We start from the raw sequence: 14,913 nt of genomic DNA on the forward strand, positions 1-14,913 counted from the left end.
TAATGATCAAAACACTATGATCAATCAATTTTTATCCCTATTTGAATGATTTATAAATTATTATAAATACTTATTTGAATCCTATTTAATATATCAAATGATTTCTATTGTGTGTTGATACAATTCGACTCTCTTACAGTACTTTTACAATATTGTTACAATGCTTTTGTTGATATATTAAAAATACTAATACTACTAATAAATAATTTAAATGATCTTATATTATGCATCTTTAGTTGTCAATGCCCATAGATCATCATGCTATAAAATTTTTAGATTTAAGATTAGTTTGATTAAGGTTATGAATCTATTTGTATCATTTACAGAGTCTTCAAATAGATTTTATAATATTTTTATTGTGTTATACTGGTGTTGAGTATTTTTAGCATTGTTCTAAACAAAGACATCATTTAGGAAAAACTACAACAGGATCATCTTTTTAAAAAATAAAAAAATTCTGAAAAAGTCGTCCAAGATATTATATAAGATTTAATGTTAAATTTCTAAGGTCGACCAGAATCAATTGCCACTGATTTGGACAAACTCGACACCACCTGTCTTCCTATCTTTGCGTGTACAATGTATCGGGACATGATTTTCACCTTCAATTTTTTTGTTTGAAAAAATAAAGGAAACAAAAAATAGCAACTAATAAGGATAAATTTATTAAAATAATTATATAACTTTGAGTTTTTCACGTAAAACAGTCTAAAAATTTAAAAAAATTTCAAACAACATCTCTTATTTTAAATAATCATTTTATCTCTATTGGTCATCGTCGTCGACGTACCTCTACTCTCATTAGCCTCATGCATAGTTATCTTATACTTGATAGACCCACTCGTTAACCTTAGTTAATCGTCTACCTCTTCTTCCGTAATTATATGTGTTTTCGTAAGTTAACAGGCAATGTCATGAGCTAATAATGCTTATCGCCCCATTCTTTTAGTTATCTATCTCTACGTGAGGATTATGAATTTTTTTAAAATTATGAGTAAAATAATTTTTTTTATACAGTTAGAGCTGTTTGGTATGAATTTTTAAAACATTAGATGTTATGAATAATTTAAAGTTAAGATTTTTTTTTTTGTAAAAACTCGCCCAACTAATAATAACAGGAATGTTCAATTAAAGGCCTTCCACAATATTAATAATAACTAAAAATACAAAGGCCTCTGTGATGCTCATACGCCCACCTGCCCGGCCACCGCCTCCAATTATAACTAACGCGTCACCTTCCACACCATTCCTACCCCCGGTGGATCTGAGAAGACTTCTTCGTGAGGAGAGAGGACAGAGAGAGATGGCGTCCGCTTGGAGAGGACGAGATGAGGCGGTGGATGACTTCGACGAGTATGATCCGACGCCTTATGGCGGGGGGTACGATCTCAGTCTCACCTTTGGCCGCCCCCTCCCGCCCTCCGAGGAGACCTGCTACCCCATCTCCTCCGCGGGCTCTAACGTAGACTACGCAAGGCCTCAGTACTCCTCCGGCTCCGTCCCCTCCGCCTACGGGGCCTCCGACTACGGCGAGCCCTATGGCCGCCCGAAGCCCAAGCCGGAGCCGGCCTACGGCTTCCGGCCCCAGCAAGAGGTCGAGGGAGGTGGAGGCGTCGGTGATTTTGGTGGCTACGGTGGCGGTCGCCGCCCTCAGCCCAGGCCTGGGTTTCAGGATCACGGATCTGAGCCAGGGTCTGGGTATGGTGGCAGCGAGGAGTACGGATCTGGGTATGGTCGTGGGTTACCCAAGCGCGATGAGGATAGTTCCTACGGATACGGGTATGGGCAAGGGCACCCCAAGCCCTCAAGAGAGGAGGAGGCTGGGCAAGGATATGGTTACGGGAGCAAGTACCAGGGCGGTGGTGAACATGGATCTGGTGGCGGTGGCTATGGCGGTGGCAATTACGGATCTGGTGGTGGTGGTGGCAATTACGGATCTGGCGGTGGTGGTGGCTATGGCGGTGGCAATTACGAATCTGGTGGTGGTGGCGGCTATGGCGGTGGCAGTTACGGATCTGGTGGTGGTGGCTATGGTAGTGGCGATTACGGATCTGGTGGTGGTCACAAGTACCAGGCCGATGAGTCCGGATATGGGTCGAATCCGAAGCCAACTTATCAGAGGCCTGTCTCTGGTGGAGATGAGGAGGGGACTGGGAGGTATAACAGGCCCGTCTATGGACGAGATGAGGAGGGCACTGAGAGGTATAATAAGCCCGTCTACGGCGGTGACGAGGAGGAGAGTGGGAGGTATAATAGGCCAAGCAGGCACGATCCTAACCAAGGTGAAGGATATGGTCGTCCTAGCTATGTGAATCCTGCATATGGTGCTGATCAAGGTGAAGGGTATGGCCGCCCTAGCTATGTAAGTCCTCTGTTTCATATCACCTCTGTCCTCACTTGTTCCGTTTACTGTGACTGAGATGATCATTTGTTATTGTTTGATAGTGGTTGGTCATGCATTCTTCTTCATGCATAACCTCTTGATGGACAGTGTTTCTCTGTCTTGACTTGCCTTTATACCTGCCTTCCATTAACTCTAGATTTACAGTATCATCCTGTGCAAATTTTGCGTACCAATTTCTGCTAGTGGATCCTGTCAGAAATTGGCCATGGTAAGGCAGAATCAGCTGATTCAGTCAAAGTTAGCCGCTCTTCATACACAATTGTATGATCTTGTTCATTTTGGCTTATTTATATTGATGCCTAACAATCAAAAACCAGATCCTCATGTATCCATAGAAATTGTTTTGGTACAACATATGATGTTACTTTGAGAGGGTTCTTCTTTTACCTTAGCGTGTTAGTTACATGTCAAAAGTTGAGCAAGTTACTCCACTTTGATGGTAGCATTGCCTTATTTGTTTTTATACTGGAAACCTTTATCTTCAGAAATAAGCTTAAATATACAAAATTGGAAGGGCCTTCTCTCTTTAATTCTCCTTTTTTCTCTTATATGTACCTTTTAACTTCCTCAATTACTGTTCATATATTGTGTGCTGTGGTATCTCTCTAGCAATATGTTATCTTTATTTCTCAGTCCAATCTGTCTCATATATTGCAAAAGCACTGGAAAAGGGTAGATCTTCAAGCCGTCGATGAGTAATGTAATTGAGGCATCTTTATTTCATGGTCATAGTCATGGTTTGAAATTTTTTTCTCCACATTCATTTTCTCCTTCACTCATATGGTTGTCATAGTGCCTACTCTCTCTCTCTTTTGTTCTTTCAAGGTTGTCAAATTAACTAGAAGTGCCCAAAATTGGCCTACTCCGACCAAGTTTAATGTATTCTGGCTGAGTCTGATCAATCTCTGTTGATTTGGCTGAGAAGCTGATAGAAATTGGATCAGTTTTAGATTATATGCCTCAACACAATAATCAAGATGCTTCCTACCTAATGATTAACCATTCCCACCTCATTTCTCTCTCCTAGATCGTCGAATATTGTGATAATCGTTTTTTTTGTTTATTTCATTTCATTTTTTTTGGGCACTTCCCCTGTCTTCTTGTGGTGAAACTTGAATATATCTTTTATGCTGCTTCCTTTCACAATGTTCCTGCCTAATATGTCTTCTACTTCTATTTTCTTTTAAGCAAGCTACTTGTGGCATAACTTTTGCCTTCAGTGGCTGGTTCACAAGTACAACAATGTGCAAAAGTAAAGTGAATGTGATTTAAATAAATGCTTTGCTGGAACTATATCTTCTTTTTAATGACATATAAGGTACAAATATGGATGTGAGCTGAATACTTTCTGTTAACAAAGATGGGTTAAGAGTATTTTATTCATTGTAAAACATATGAACATGAAAATAATTAGGATGGGTTTATCTTGGAAGAAGGGAAGGTAAAAGGTTCCTACAACATAGCAATAGAGCAAAACAAAATAACATCAGGTGTAATGCAACAAAAACAACAAATCCAAAAGAAAAAGAGCAAAGTAAAGAATAATGCAATTTGAAATAATACAGCATATAAAACATAATGGTGTAGCACGATAGAAAATGAACAGAATAATAAAAAAGTAATACATATATAATAAAGCATCAACCACATTAAGTTGGTTTCTTGCAGTTATGTGGATGGTAGTGGAAGGAGAATTGTCCATTTGTTTCTCTTATTTGCAATAATGGAAAGGTCTAATCAATTATACAATTAAGCATATCATCTGACTGTCTTGCCCTTTGGAAGGAAATCAATGATAAGTTTTATAAGAGGTGTATTTTCTGGGCAATACTATTGGAATGAGGTGCACAAAGGATGTACCTTGTTAAAAAACAGCAACAGTGGAAGAACTAGCGGGATACAATATGTGCAGGTAGCAAATATGTCGGTATAGATAATGTCATGGAGAGGGGAAGGAAGAGAAGCACCACCAGTCATGATTCAGGTCAGTTGCTGCATATTTGGTGGCAAAATATTGATAAAAGCGATGAGGACGAGAGAGAGAGAGAGAGGTTTTGTTTTGGGATTGCAACTTTCATTTTGGTTGCCGTTCTGTTGGATAATATACATTTCCTTAGATTGGATTCTGGTGATGAACAAATGACAGTATTTGAATTTATCATTAGTTTAGTATGTAAGTTGGGTTGAATTGTATCTTGGCCATTTATGAGATCCACATATTAATTAACCCATAATAAGGCTGCAACTTTTGTGAAATTTTATCCGTTGTTTGCTCACATTGGAGGTATATAATAAACCATTGATGTGCTAGCCCAGATGGCGTGCATAAGATTTAGTAACATCCAATAATCTACTGTTATATATTGTTTGTATTTCTTAATTGTTAATCACATTACTCGAAGAGGGACATCCCCTCTTCTTTGCATACACTATACGAATACGTACCTTTTGCATGCTTTATAGAGATAATAAAAAATGAATTATGCAAAAAAAGAGAGATTAAGAATCATTTTAAGCGACGATCCTGTTCATTAATCTTGATCTTAAGTTTTGAGATCTATGCATAATTTACCTCAAATATATTTGAAGCTTCAATGCCATGAATCGAAGTCAAAAACTCTTTTGTAGTTTGGACATCTTCAAACTTAAATATATCATGTTCAGCTCAGTTCGGCTTGGACTCGGTGGTTTGTGTGTGCTTTTCCCTTTTCTTTTTTTTCCTTCTAATTGGAGTAACCGGCAGGGAAATGACTCTGATGAGGAAAAGAAGCACCGCCATCATAAGCACCGCCATCACCACCACGAGTATGCTGATGATTGACTGAACGACTTCCATGTTTACAGTGTTTGGTTTGATGCCCTAACACTGCAGCTAGCAAGTTAAATAAAGTTAGGGCAATGGCGTGTACCGGCACTTTGGTTCATTTCTGCTTGTGTTTTCTTGGGGAAACAAACAATGTTTGCAAAATAAGGTGTTTGGATAATTGCAATTATTGCTACAAGCGCTATTATGGCTACTGGTGTGTTTTTGTTTGGTTTGTCATTGCGTAGAAGCCAGCATCTTAAGTTTCTCATGAGCCAACATATTTCATGGTTTGACTTTCATGTTTCAGCCGCATATCTCGTGAACGCAACACACACCTTCATCTACCCCATATAGCGTAGATATTATATTCATTAGTACGTAGCATCTACCCAGAATGGCACAAACCCAAGAAAACTGCACCATCTCTCTGCGACTGTTTGTCTCTTCCTAAGCTGTTGGCATTACTAGTTTGTTGTTGCTGCTAGCCTTTCTCAATTGTGGATTGGAGGCGTTCTACCTGCAGGAGAATAATCCGTTCCTGCTGCATCTAGAATGTCGAGGTAGGTCTGCGGTTGCTCGAAAGGAGACGGCACGGCCGAGCGGAGGTCTTCTCGGCTGCCATCACCCTCTCCCTCGTCGGTCCTCTCGCTCTGTGAGTCACCATGAGATGATGAGCAAAGAAGACATGCGCTACAGAATTATCTCTACCATCAGCTGCTACTTGAATACCAACCTTTGAGGTGGTCGTTGCACTAATCATGAGTTTCCTACTCTTTCCTGCGTCGATAAGATTCGAAAGGAGACACTAATGTCTTTATGTCGATTAATGTAGCTATGCCGAAGCCAAGAAGCTACGACTTCAAAAAGACAAAGAAGGTGTCGACATACCTGAGCAATACCTATGAGATCCGCCACTTCCTCCTTCCGTCGGTCTTTCCTTCTCCTGCTATCGGCATACAATAAAACAGCATTATCCAAAGGCAAGAAACTAAGCAATGCCATACTCGATATGTAATAGTACTACTGGAATGCTACTGACATGGACTTGCTTGTTTAGAGAAGCCAGCGACTTGTCTTCCAACAATGCACCTCGAGAGTCGTTGGCTACGAGTATCACGAGCAAAAGAAGAGCCATCATTAGCATGGGAGGCCTCATGTATGCGTTGCAGTACTACTACTACTTGAAGATTTGACTTTCTTCTTTGTGCAAGGTGAGGAGGAAGGAACGAAGGTGCTAGAGATGGAGTCTCGAGAACTCAGTGACAACCCCAATAAATATGCCACTGGGCTTCCCTGTTGCGTCCCAGAGATGATGCCAAAACACATGCATATGCCAGCCTAATTGAGTCTCTAATGAACAAAGAGAGACACGGAACTTTTCTCATCGAGACATGTCCTCCTGCTCTCCGAGAACGGAAAGGAGTACGTCAAGGGATTGGCCTGCACGAATTGGCCGACATGCCAAGCTTTTGAGGATGAAAAGACGGCATGCTTGCCGTCAAACAACTGTTTCGAGTTGTCTCTCTGTCAGCCTCTCCTTATCGTCTCGCCCATGCAAGTTCCCAAAAGTCTTCAAGTGCTCCCCCGTTCACTCGACCGAGTTCCAATGGTTTGAGCTTCTAAACTTTGTACGTGCAGTAATAGGAGTTGCTGCATGCAACTCCTACTTGTACTACGTCTGTCTTTGGATTGTGTTTGCTAATTATCAATGGAGTATTAGAAAGATGTCATCCACAAAGAAGGGAGCCATACGAACCCCTAAATCTATGTGAACTGTGAAGGGAGTCAGTTTTCTTTGGAAACCAAGGTTAGAAGTCCCTTTCTTCATTGTCCAAGAAATATTGCATTCATCTTAGCTAATAGGGTATATTGTAATGCTTTTATCTTAGTCTCATGCTGGGAAAAAAATTGAACGAAGACCTTAATAGGTGCAAATAAGAAAGAAATGAGTATTATAGTAAGGGCTTAAGTAGATAAGGACTACACATCAATGAGATTTCAGGAGACACATTGTGATCGAAAACCTAATAATATTTTATTTATTTATTTATTTTAAATGTAGATATTATGGTTGATCATTGTTTTTTTTTTTCTTTTGGGCTTGATATGAGACGCTAGACTCAGACTTTATCGAGTCCTTAAAATCTTTTATTGATATAAATATTGAAGAGGTGATATGTCTCCGACATAATTTTATAGACATGAACAAAGAGATTCAAAGTTATATTTAATTCTCCTAATGACATACAGAATATCGATTCGAGTTATCCCATAGATCAAAATGCAGGCTTAGTTATAATTCGACTAGCAAATGTTGAAGAAGCTCATATCTTTATTTTACTTTAATTATATAGCTATATAACATAATGGACTTTTAGCTGCAGGTGACAGACACCCTTTCAGGTCAAAACATGAAGTGGGTTCACTCTCTCAATCCTCTAAAAGCCATTGGCTACAAGTGCTTAAGAAAAGAGGGGCTTACTACTACATTACTCAAGAGTAAGAAAGGATATAAGGAGAGGATGTGTAAATAAGGGAATAATTGTGAACAGCTAGATTGATCACATTTATGTTATCAACACTATTCCTTATATGGCCCATTTTTATCTATCTTCTTTTTGTTTCTCTTTCTTTGTCCCCTCTATTCTCTCTTAATGGTTTCCCTTCTTCAATCAAAGAAGACACTTGATCTAAAACAAACAAAAAAAAATCTTATCATTTATTTTATTATCTCAGAAAAATAAAAGGTTTGTATATATATATATATATATATATATATATATATATATATATATATATATATATATAAAGTCAACAATTGGTATATGACATTAAAAAGAGGATATATGTATTTTATGTTTTTTTAATGTCATATATCCATCGTTGAATTAAAAAAAATACATATACAAAATCTTTTGAGAATGAATTTTTTTTGAAATAATAAAATAAATGATAATATATATTTTTTGACTTAGATCAAGTGTCTTCTTTATTTATTGAAGAAGAGAAACCTTTATGATTGGTTTATTATTCATCGCAAAAAATCAAGCTTTACCTAATATATAATTAAACTCATACACCCCCGAGTTTTCGTATAAACTCGAACTAAGCATAAGATGATGCAAGTTTAAGAGATTTTTTTATCTTTTTTTAAACGAAAGATAAATAGTAAAGGTAGAATTTAAACCGAAAACCTCGCGATAATCTATCAAAAAGTTTTTATCAACTAAACGAGTCACAACCTTCAATTTTTGAAGAAAAAATATAATTAGATCCTTACAAATATTATTAAATCTACCTCATCTAGAAAATGGTTCAAATACATGAAATAAGTTCGAAACTAACAATTTAAACCATGCATCAGATCAGGAGAGACCGATGTAAGAATTGACCAAAAGAAATTAACAATGACGGCCTCAAGTTCATAATTCTTGATGGGATGCATCGAAAGCATTCCCCACCACCTTCCTTTTGGTGATAATTTCAAACGAAATAACTCTTCTTCCCATCGTTGTCAAAGGTTATGACATTTAACACTTTGGCGAAACAACTTGCAACTATTTTTCCGTCAAATCAAATAGTTTTCCTTTTGTTTTTTCTTAAAATAGTTAGAGCCCAATGATAAGATTGTTCGCTTGTGTCTTAAAAAAATCATATTTCAAATTATGAAAATAACCTTTATAAATATTTAATGATGATTCATTCCATTGTTTAAAGCCTCATTTTCCTTCTTTCTTTTCCTTCTCATCATATAATAATAATAATAATAATAATAATAATAATAATAATAATAATAATAATAATAATAATAATAATAATAATAATAATAATAATAATAATAATAATAATAATAATAATAATAATAATAATAATAATAATAATAATAATAATAATAATAATAATAATAATAATAATAATAATAATAATAATAATAATAATAATAATAATAATAATAATAATAATAATAATTGGAGAATGGTGATATTAAGAATAGCTCTTCAGATTGATCCTTCAATTGCAGCTGTAATGCTGCCTGGTAGAAAGAAACAGTGAGTGTCTCACTCATCTGCTTCTCCAAAACTAAGAACAACATAGAAAGGAAAGGAAAAAGGATACAAGCTTTATATGCAGCATGAAGAGAGGTCAAATTCCCAAGCAAAGTGAAAGCAATGCAGAGTGCGGAAGTGGGTCCCCTTTACCATTTCACAGCGGCATCACAAACCTCGACGAGGACACGAAGACATCAGCCACAACTACTTTGTCGTGACACCTAAATATATATTCTTCCGTTACGGACAATTATTCTTGTACATCACACACATGCACGCAGTAATAAGTTATCTCCACCAACTCCCACCCTTCCTTTGTTGCAAGGTAGGGAGCCATGGAGGAGGAGAAGAAGCAGGGGGGAAGGGGAAGGGGAAGGCAACCCTCCTCCCTAGTTGATCCTCGATAAGGACGAGGAGAAGGATGTGATCATGGCGTCCATGGTGGATGGCGCTGTCGGAAGAGCTTCACCACCAAGACTTGTACCTGCGACTTGGTCCCATATCAGAGGGCTCGAGTACTGCCGTGAGTCCACCCATTCGCTTAGCTCCTGCTTCTCGAATGGATGCCTGCTCGCCTCTTCGTCGTCCGCCACGCAACACGGCACCATGCCGCCCATGCCGTCCACCAACGGCGGCAGGTAGTTGGACTCCATGCACGCGGTGAAGGCGAGGAAGGGAGGCATCGCTTGGTCTTGCTGATGGGTAGGGTTCCAGAGGTCGGAAGTTAGGGTCGTCACCTCCTGCACAAACTCCTCCTTGGATCTGCCGGTGGCTGACCCGCTGTCGCCGGCGCTTACGTCGAACATGAAGAGAGGGCAAGGTGGAGGAGGGAAGATGGGATCGGCCGCAGATGGCTTCGGTAGGTTGTGGTGGAGAATGGCGTCGAATTGGTCGGCGGTGCTGAAGACGGGTTGAACGTGGTCGAAGCCGGATGGGGTTGCAGTTTGAGCTGCTTTGCTCGGCTTGTGGATCTTCTTTTTGATCCACGAGTTCCAATAATTCTTGATCTCGTTGTCCGTGCGACCGGGCAAGTGGCTTGCTATATGAGCCCACCTACAAAAGCCAGCTTATCGTTAGAGGCAATGCAACGAAGCTTTCTCCGGTTATGAATCAATGTAGATAGAATGAAATAGATTTCAGCTGGCCTGGTAATACAAAAGAAGTATACGGAGCGAAACACATATCAAATTGATGTGGATTTGATCAAACCTGTTCCCAACAATCTCGTGAAGGTTGATGATTAGCTTCTCCTCCTCCGGCGTAAACCTTCCTCGTCGTATGTCGGGCCTCAAGTAATTGATCCATCGTAACCGGCAACTCTTCCCACACCTTTGGAGTCCTGCGTGACAGAAGAGAAGGGAATAAAGGAAGGAAATGAGAGCACTGTCTTACCATTACCATGGTAGAGAGAGGGAGAGAGAGAGAGATGAACCTGCTTTCTCGGGCACTTCGCTCCAGCAGCCATAGCCATAGGTGGTGATATATCTGATGAGCTTTTCATCTTCCTCGGGCGACCACAAGCCTCTCTTAACTTTCTGTTGGTTGCAGCAGGAGTGATGCCCCATTCCACTCGCCTCACTACTCTTCACTTAGTTATCTCGATCTGTTCTTAGAGCTCACCTCTGTCTCCACTTGGTGCAGTAGGTTGGTTGGAGAGCTCTCCCTTTTTATGTAAGGTAGAAAGAGGTAGCTCCTCTCTCTCTCTCTCTCTCTCTCTCTCTCTCTCTCTCTCTCTCTCTCTATCTTCCCGCTTTCAAGCTGTCACTATACCGACAAGTGCACCCGATGGGACCGCCTGCCTCGGGCTCCTTGCTTTCCATCTAACCTAAAAACGACTCTCCATCGGACTCTCTCTCTCTCTCTCTCTCTCTCATTCGCTGAGCTCCTCTATCAGCTACGTAGAGTGGTGCTACTACATCTTTGACATGCTGGAGTATATGACATGCTTTAGTAATACATCATCCTTTGGAAGCAATACATAATAAGTGGAGATAAAGAGTTTTACCAGAATAATTTTGTCTTGTTAGCTTGTTAACTCTACTACTTGGGATGCACTCAATCTAATGGCAATCCAAACACAATCTTAGAGGTCTCGTGGCCTTATCCCAAACCAGTAACAGCTAGCTATAAATCGAGGACTTCATTTCGGACATTGTTTCCACATTTGCACTGAAGCAAAGTTGCTCGCAGATGCGCCCATCTCTTGTGGGGTCTGCCTTGCTTAAATCTGCAGTAGGCGGCCACCCACATATCAGAAACAAAGAAGAAGAAGAAGAAGAAGAAGAGTTATTTCGCCCGATTTGCTTTAAGCTGCAGAATGAGATTTAGACTGCATCCTTCTTCTCCTATCTGACGCCATATTAGCTGAACTCATAAACCCCTAAGCCAATAAATACGATTGGAAGTTTAATACATTATGAAGTGATTGATGTACGCTGACACCTCTATGCATGTCATATTGATTCAGCCATTTCAATATTTATGTCTACAAAGTGACATCTCTATCTAATATATAGATAACACTATTAAATGCCATTGCACTGCGCAAGAATTCCATGATGTTGCTTGTGGTGCAATTTAATGACTCAGGTCGACAAACGTTTGTTCATTGTCATACTGTACGCATCAACATATTCCAAGCATCCCTTTTCGATAGTTAGATTGCTTTGCCATGTGATTTTGTAGTTGTCTAATGAGTTATCATTTTGTAGTTCTCTGTGCTCTGAAGACCTCAGTTTCTGATCATGGATGTAACCACTAGTCCATCCCAATCAACCAAACTGGAAACAATTTCATCTTTATTTGTTTATTTCTCTTACATACAAATTGATATATACAGTGGTTTTAAAGTATGTATAGACGTAAATATGAACTTTGAGGGATACATGCATGACTAATACAAATCAACATCATTTTCGATGGTATAAAATACTTTTGATGAGCATATGCTAATATCTATGATATAGAGGTGTGCATAAATCATGATCATCTCAGTCACAATCATAGAAAGTCTAATAAGAGAAAAAAGATCACTAAGACACACCACCAATCCCCAGTCCTGAAGAGAAATCTCCTCTTTGCGACTTAAGGCACATATTGCCTTGCATCTCGAGAGAGTAAAAGAGGAACAAAAGGGAAGGCCTTTGATGTGAGCTTTCATGCTTCATAATAGCAATAAGGAATCCTCCGAAACAGTCCATATTGCATAAGGTTGCTGCAAGAAGGGGATTGATGGATAGACCTATTGATTCTTCCATAACTTGGACATGTTTCCTGTGATGCCAATGTAATCATTACATACATGTACGTCATGGTTAGAGCTATGTATATATATATATTCCTTTGATGGATGTTGATACATACTTTTACGAGGGCTTTTAATTCTCCCTTCGAGTATTGTGGATAAGATTGTGGAAGGACACGAATGAGGTGATGGCTGTCGTACGAAGTGTTACGTTCGATGCTTTCGCAATCTAAAATGTGCCGTAACTCGTGACGGGGACCAAATGCGCAGAGAAAGGATCTGTGCGAATCGAGAAATGGTCGGCAGAAATGTTGAATCCCATTCTATTGATCCCAACTCAATCGATATGAAGTGAATTATTCGTGATGGAATAAAGATATATGCCGAATTGATCTGAATTATTTTATTTTATGCATATTATAATCATATATTAGCTTACCTCATGTGGAATTGGAGTTTGAGGGATCCACAGAGGCCTCAATTTCTTACAAGGGAAAGGAAGTACATATAAATTACTTATTAATCCAAGCAATTCCGGCTGCGTATTGCTTGGGGTGCGGGCGTCAGGGCGAGGCTCCCCTGTCCATTTCACGGCAGCGACCACGCTTTCGCCCTCTCAGAAACCTCTGGATATGGGACCCACAGTTGGCCCCGGTACGGAGTCCAGTTAACAGCTTGCTTTTTAGCAAAGTGAAGAGGGTCGAGTATACTCGATCTCACAGGACCATCACGGAACGCCACCGACAGGCAGAAGACGTGCATGAATTCTCTTTCTTCGGCTCTCCCCCGTGCGATCATGTGGTTATATTAAATAAGCGCAGATGTCCAGTAATGGCGTTGCTTAGAGTTGTTGCATGAGGAGGTGCAGGGAAGGGGAGGGGGGAAGAGGGTGTGGTGTGGGACAGGCGTGATGGATTGATTGAGGCCAATTACTCACCATCTTTGACGTGAGAGGCTTTTTGCTTGGATGGATAGCAAGCACAGCACAAAAAGGGATCAAAAGTGTGTGTGGGGAGGGGGGAGGAGAGGATTTGGAAAAGGGGATAATGATTAGCACGTAACTTTGGGGAGGAGCAAATGGTTGGTTAAGCCAACATAGTCTTGGATAGATGAGACGTCCCCAGCAAAACCCTCCCTTTCCACCTGGTCTTCCTTGGTCCATCTCCCCCTCCCGGCGCCCCACTTCAGTCTCCTTCCTTGCATTAGAATGCTCTCTCTCTCTCTTGTGCACAGTGAATCGACGCCTTCATTCACAAGGACCACTGGAAGAAAGGTGCTTGACTTTAAGCATACTAAAGGCAGCAACAGGCCCCCGGTGTAGCGCATCTGCGAGGCTAACTTCATGTTGCTAATAAGAAAAGGGAAGAACTCATAATGAATGCAACTTTCTTTGACTGGGGGTGTGGCAGATATGCAAAGATACATCAAGATGTGTTGTGGTTCTCAGCTAAGCACATTTCAAGCTCGATGGAGGATTACTATCTGCAGATCGGAAACATCCATGAATTATTTGCAGGTGCAGCTACTTGGATGTCTGCATGTGTAGTTTCTATTTGTAGCCGCAACTCAGATGAAGGAGACAACAGTGTTTTGGATATGCGGAGTACAGAGAAGAAAGAGGAGAGACGAGCAATGTGTGAAGAGGTAATTAGTGCGTGATAGGATGAAGAAGATATCTAAATCCAATTATGGTTTGCAGCTCAATTATTTTGCTACTGTGACATACAACATTTCATGTCAAAAACTCAATGCAAGACATCCTATAATAGAATCGAAAGTTTCAGACTTAGCATCTTTTCATAGTGACATGATCTATGCCAGACTTGGATTAATTTCATGGTTGAAGAACAAGATCTCTATGGATAATAAGCTCATCATACCAATTCCTCAGGAGCCATTCTAGGAAAGATCTGTGTGTGACAACTTCACCTTTCCCTCCTAACTTCTCTCTTCTTAGTCTTTCATCTACCCATGCCCATTTTTCACTGTAAGTGATGAATGGATGATATCATGTTGGTGGGGTATTCCGGATGTTTATGGCTTATAATGTATATGCTAGTCATTTACTATATATATATTTGTATGATATGGTTATTACTTATTTTCTACCAATTGTATGATAGTTATATTTTCATGAATTATATTATATTAATTTTTTATCTTTAAATTTGAATTTGTATGTTTCTTGTCTAATTAATTATGAAGATAAAAGAATCTTTCAACATATAATATGTTCAAAATTTTGCTCATCCTGTCCTAATATTACATTGATTTAAAATATATATTTTTATTTCTAAGTTATTTTCTTGCTCGATCCTGGTCTCATGGAACCAATTCGATCGATCTCATTGATCTCAATGGCATTGTTTTATGATATTGTTTTAGGTGGGTTATTTAGCTACTAAGAATC

The 14,913-nt window shown here is 39.5% G+C and overlaps 2 protein-coding genes across 2 annotated transcripts; one reads left to right on the forward strand and one right to left on the reverse strand.

The window, feature by feature from the left end:
• The first annotated feature begins 1,198 nt into the window (after positions 1-1,198).
• LOC135651154 (uncharacterized protein At5g39570-like) lies at positions 1,199-5,421 on the forward strand. The gene is made up of 2 exons (XM_065171020.1): positions 1,199-2,362; positions 5,148-5,421. Exons 1-2 carry the CDS (start codon positions 1,304-1,306, stop codon positions 5,223-5,225), a joined length of 1,137 nt encoding a protein of 378 aa, XP_065027092.1. The 5' UTR covers positions 1,199-1,303; the 3' UTR covers positions 5,226-5,421.
• A 3,881-nt stretch (positions 5,422-9,302) lies between these two features.
• On the reverse strand, positions 9,303-10,885 carry LOC104000422 (transcription factor MYB4-like). The gene is made up of 3 exons (XM_009422466.3): positions 10,692-10,885; positions 10,469-10,598; positions 9,303-10,312 (listed from the first exon to the last, which is right to left on the reverse strand). Exons 1-3 carry the CDS (start codon positions 10,822-10,824, stop codon positions 9,649-9,651), a joined length of 927 nt encoding a protein of 308 aa, XP_009420741.2. The 5' UTR covers positions 10,825-10,885; the 3' UTR covers positions 9,303-9,648.
• Positions 10,886-14,913: the final 4,028 nt, after the last annotated feature.

Source organism: Musa acuminata, chromosome BXJ3-10 (assembly GCF_036884655.1).
Source record: "Musa acuminata AAA Group cultivar baxijiao chromosome BXJ3-10, Cavendish_Baxijiao_AAA, whole genome shotgun sequence".
Classification (NCBI taxonomy): domain Eukaryota; kingdom Viridiplantae; phylum Streptophyta; class Magnoliopsida; order Zingiberales; family Musaceae; genus Musa; species Musa acuminata.

Bases quoted from the DNA above. Each gene is read 5' to 3' on its own strand.
- LOC104000422 (XM_009422466.3), bottom strand. From the start codon at position 10,824: ATGGGGCATCACTCCTGCTGCAACCAACAGAAAGTTAAGAGAGGCTTG. The intron at 10,599-10,691 runs GTTCATCTCTCT...TCTGTCACGCAG, and splicing joins CGAAGTGCCCGAGAAAGCAG to GACTCCAAAGGTGTGGGAAG. The intron at 10,313-10,468 runs GTTTGATCAAAT...TGGCTTTTGTAG, and splicing joins CACGAGATTGTTGGGAACAG to GTGGGCTCATATAGCAAGCC.
- LOC135651154 (XM_065171020.1), top strand. From the start codon at position 1,304: ATGGCGTCCGCTTGGAGAGGACGAGATGAGGCGGTGGATGACTTCGAC. The intron at 2,363-5,147 runs GTAAGTCCTCTG...AGTAACCGGCAG, and splicing joins GGTATGGCCGCCCTAGCTAT to GGAAATGACTCTGATGAGGA.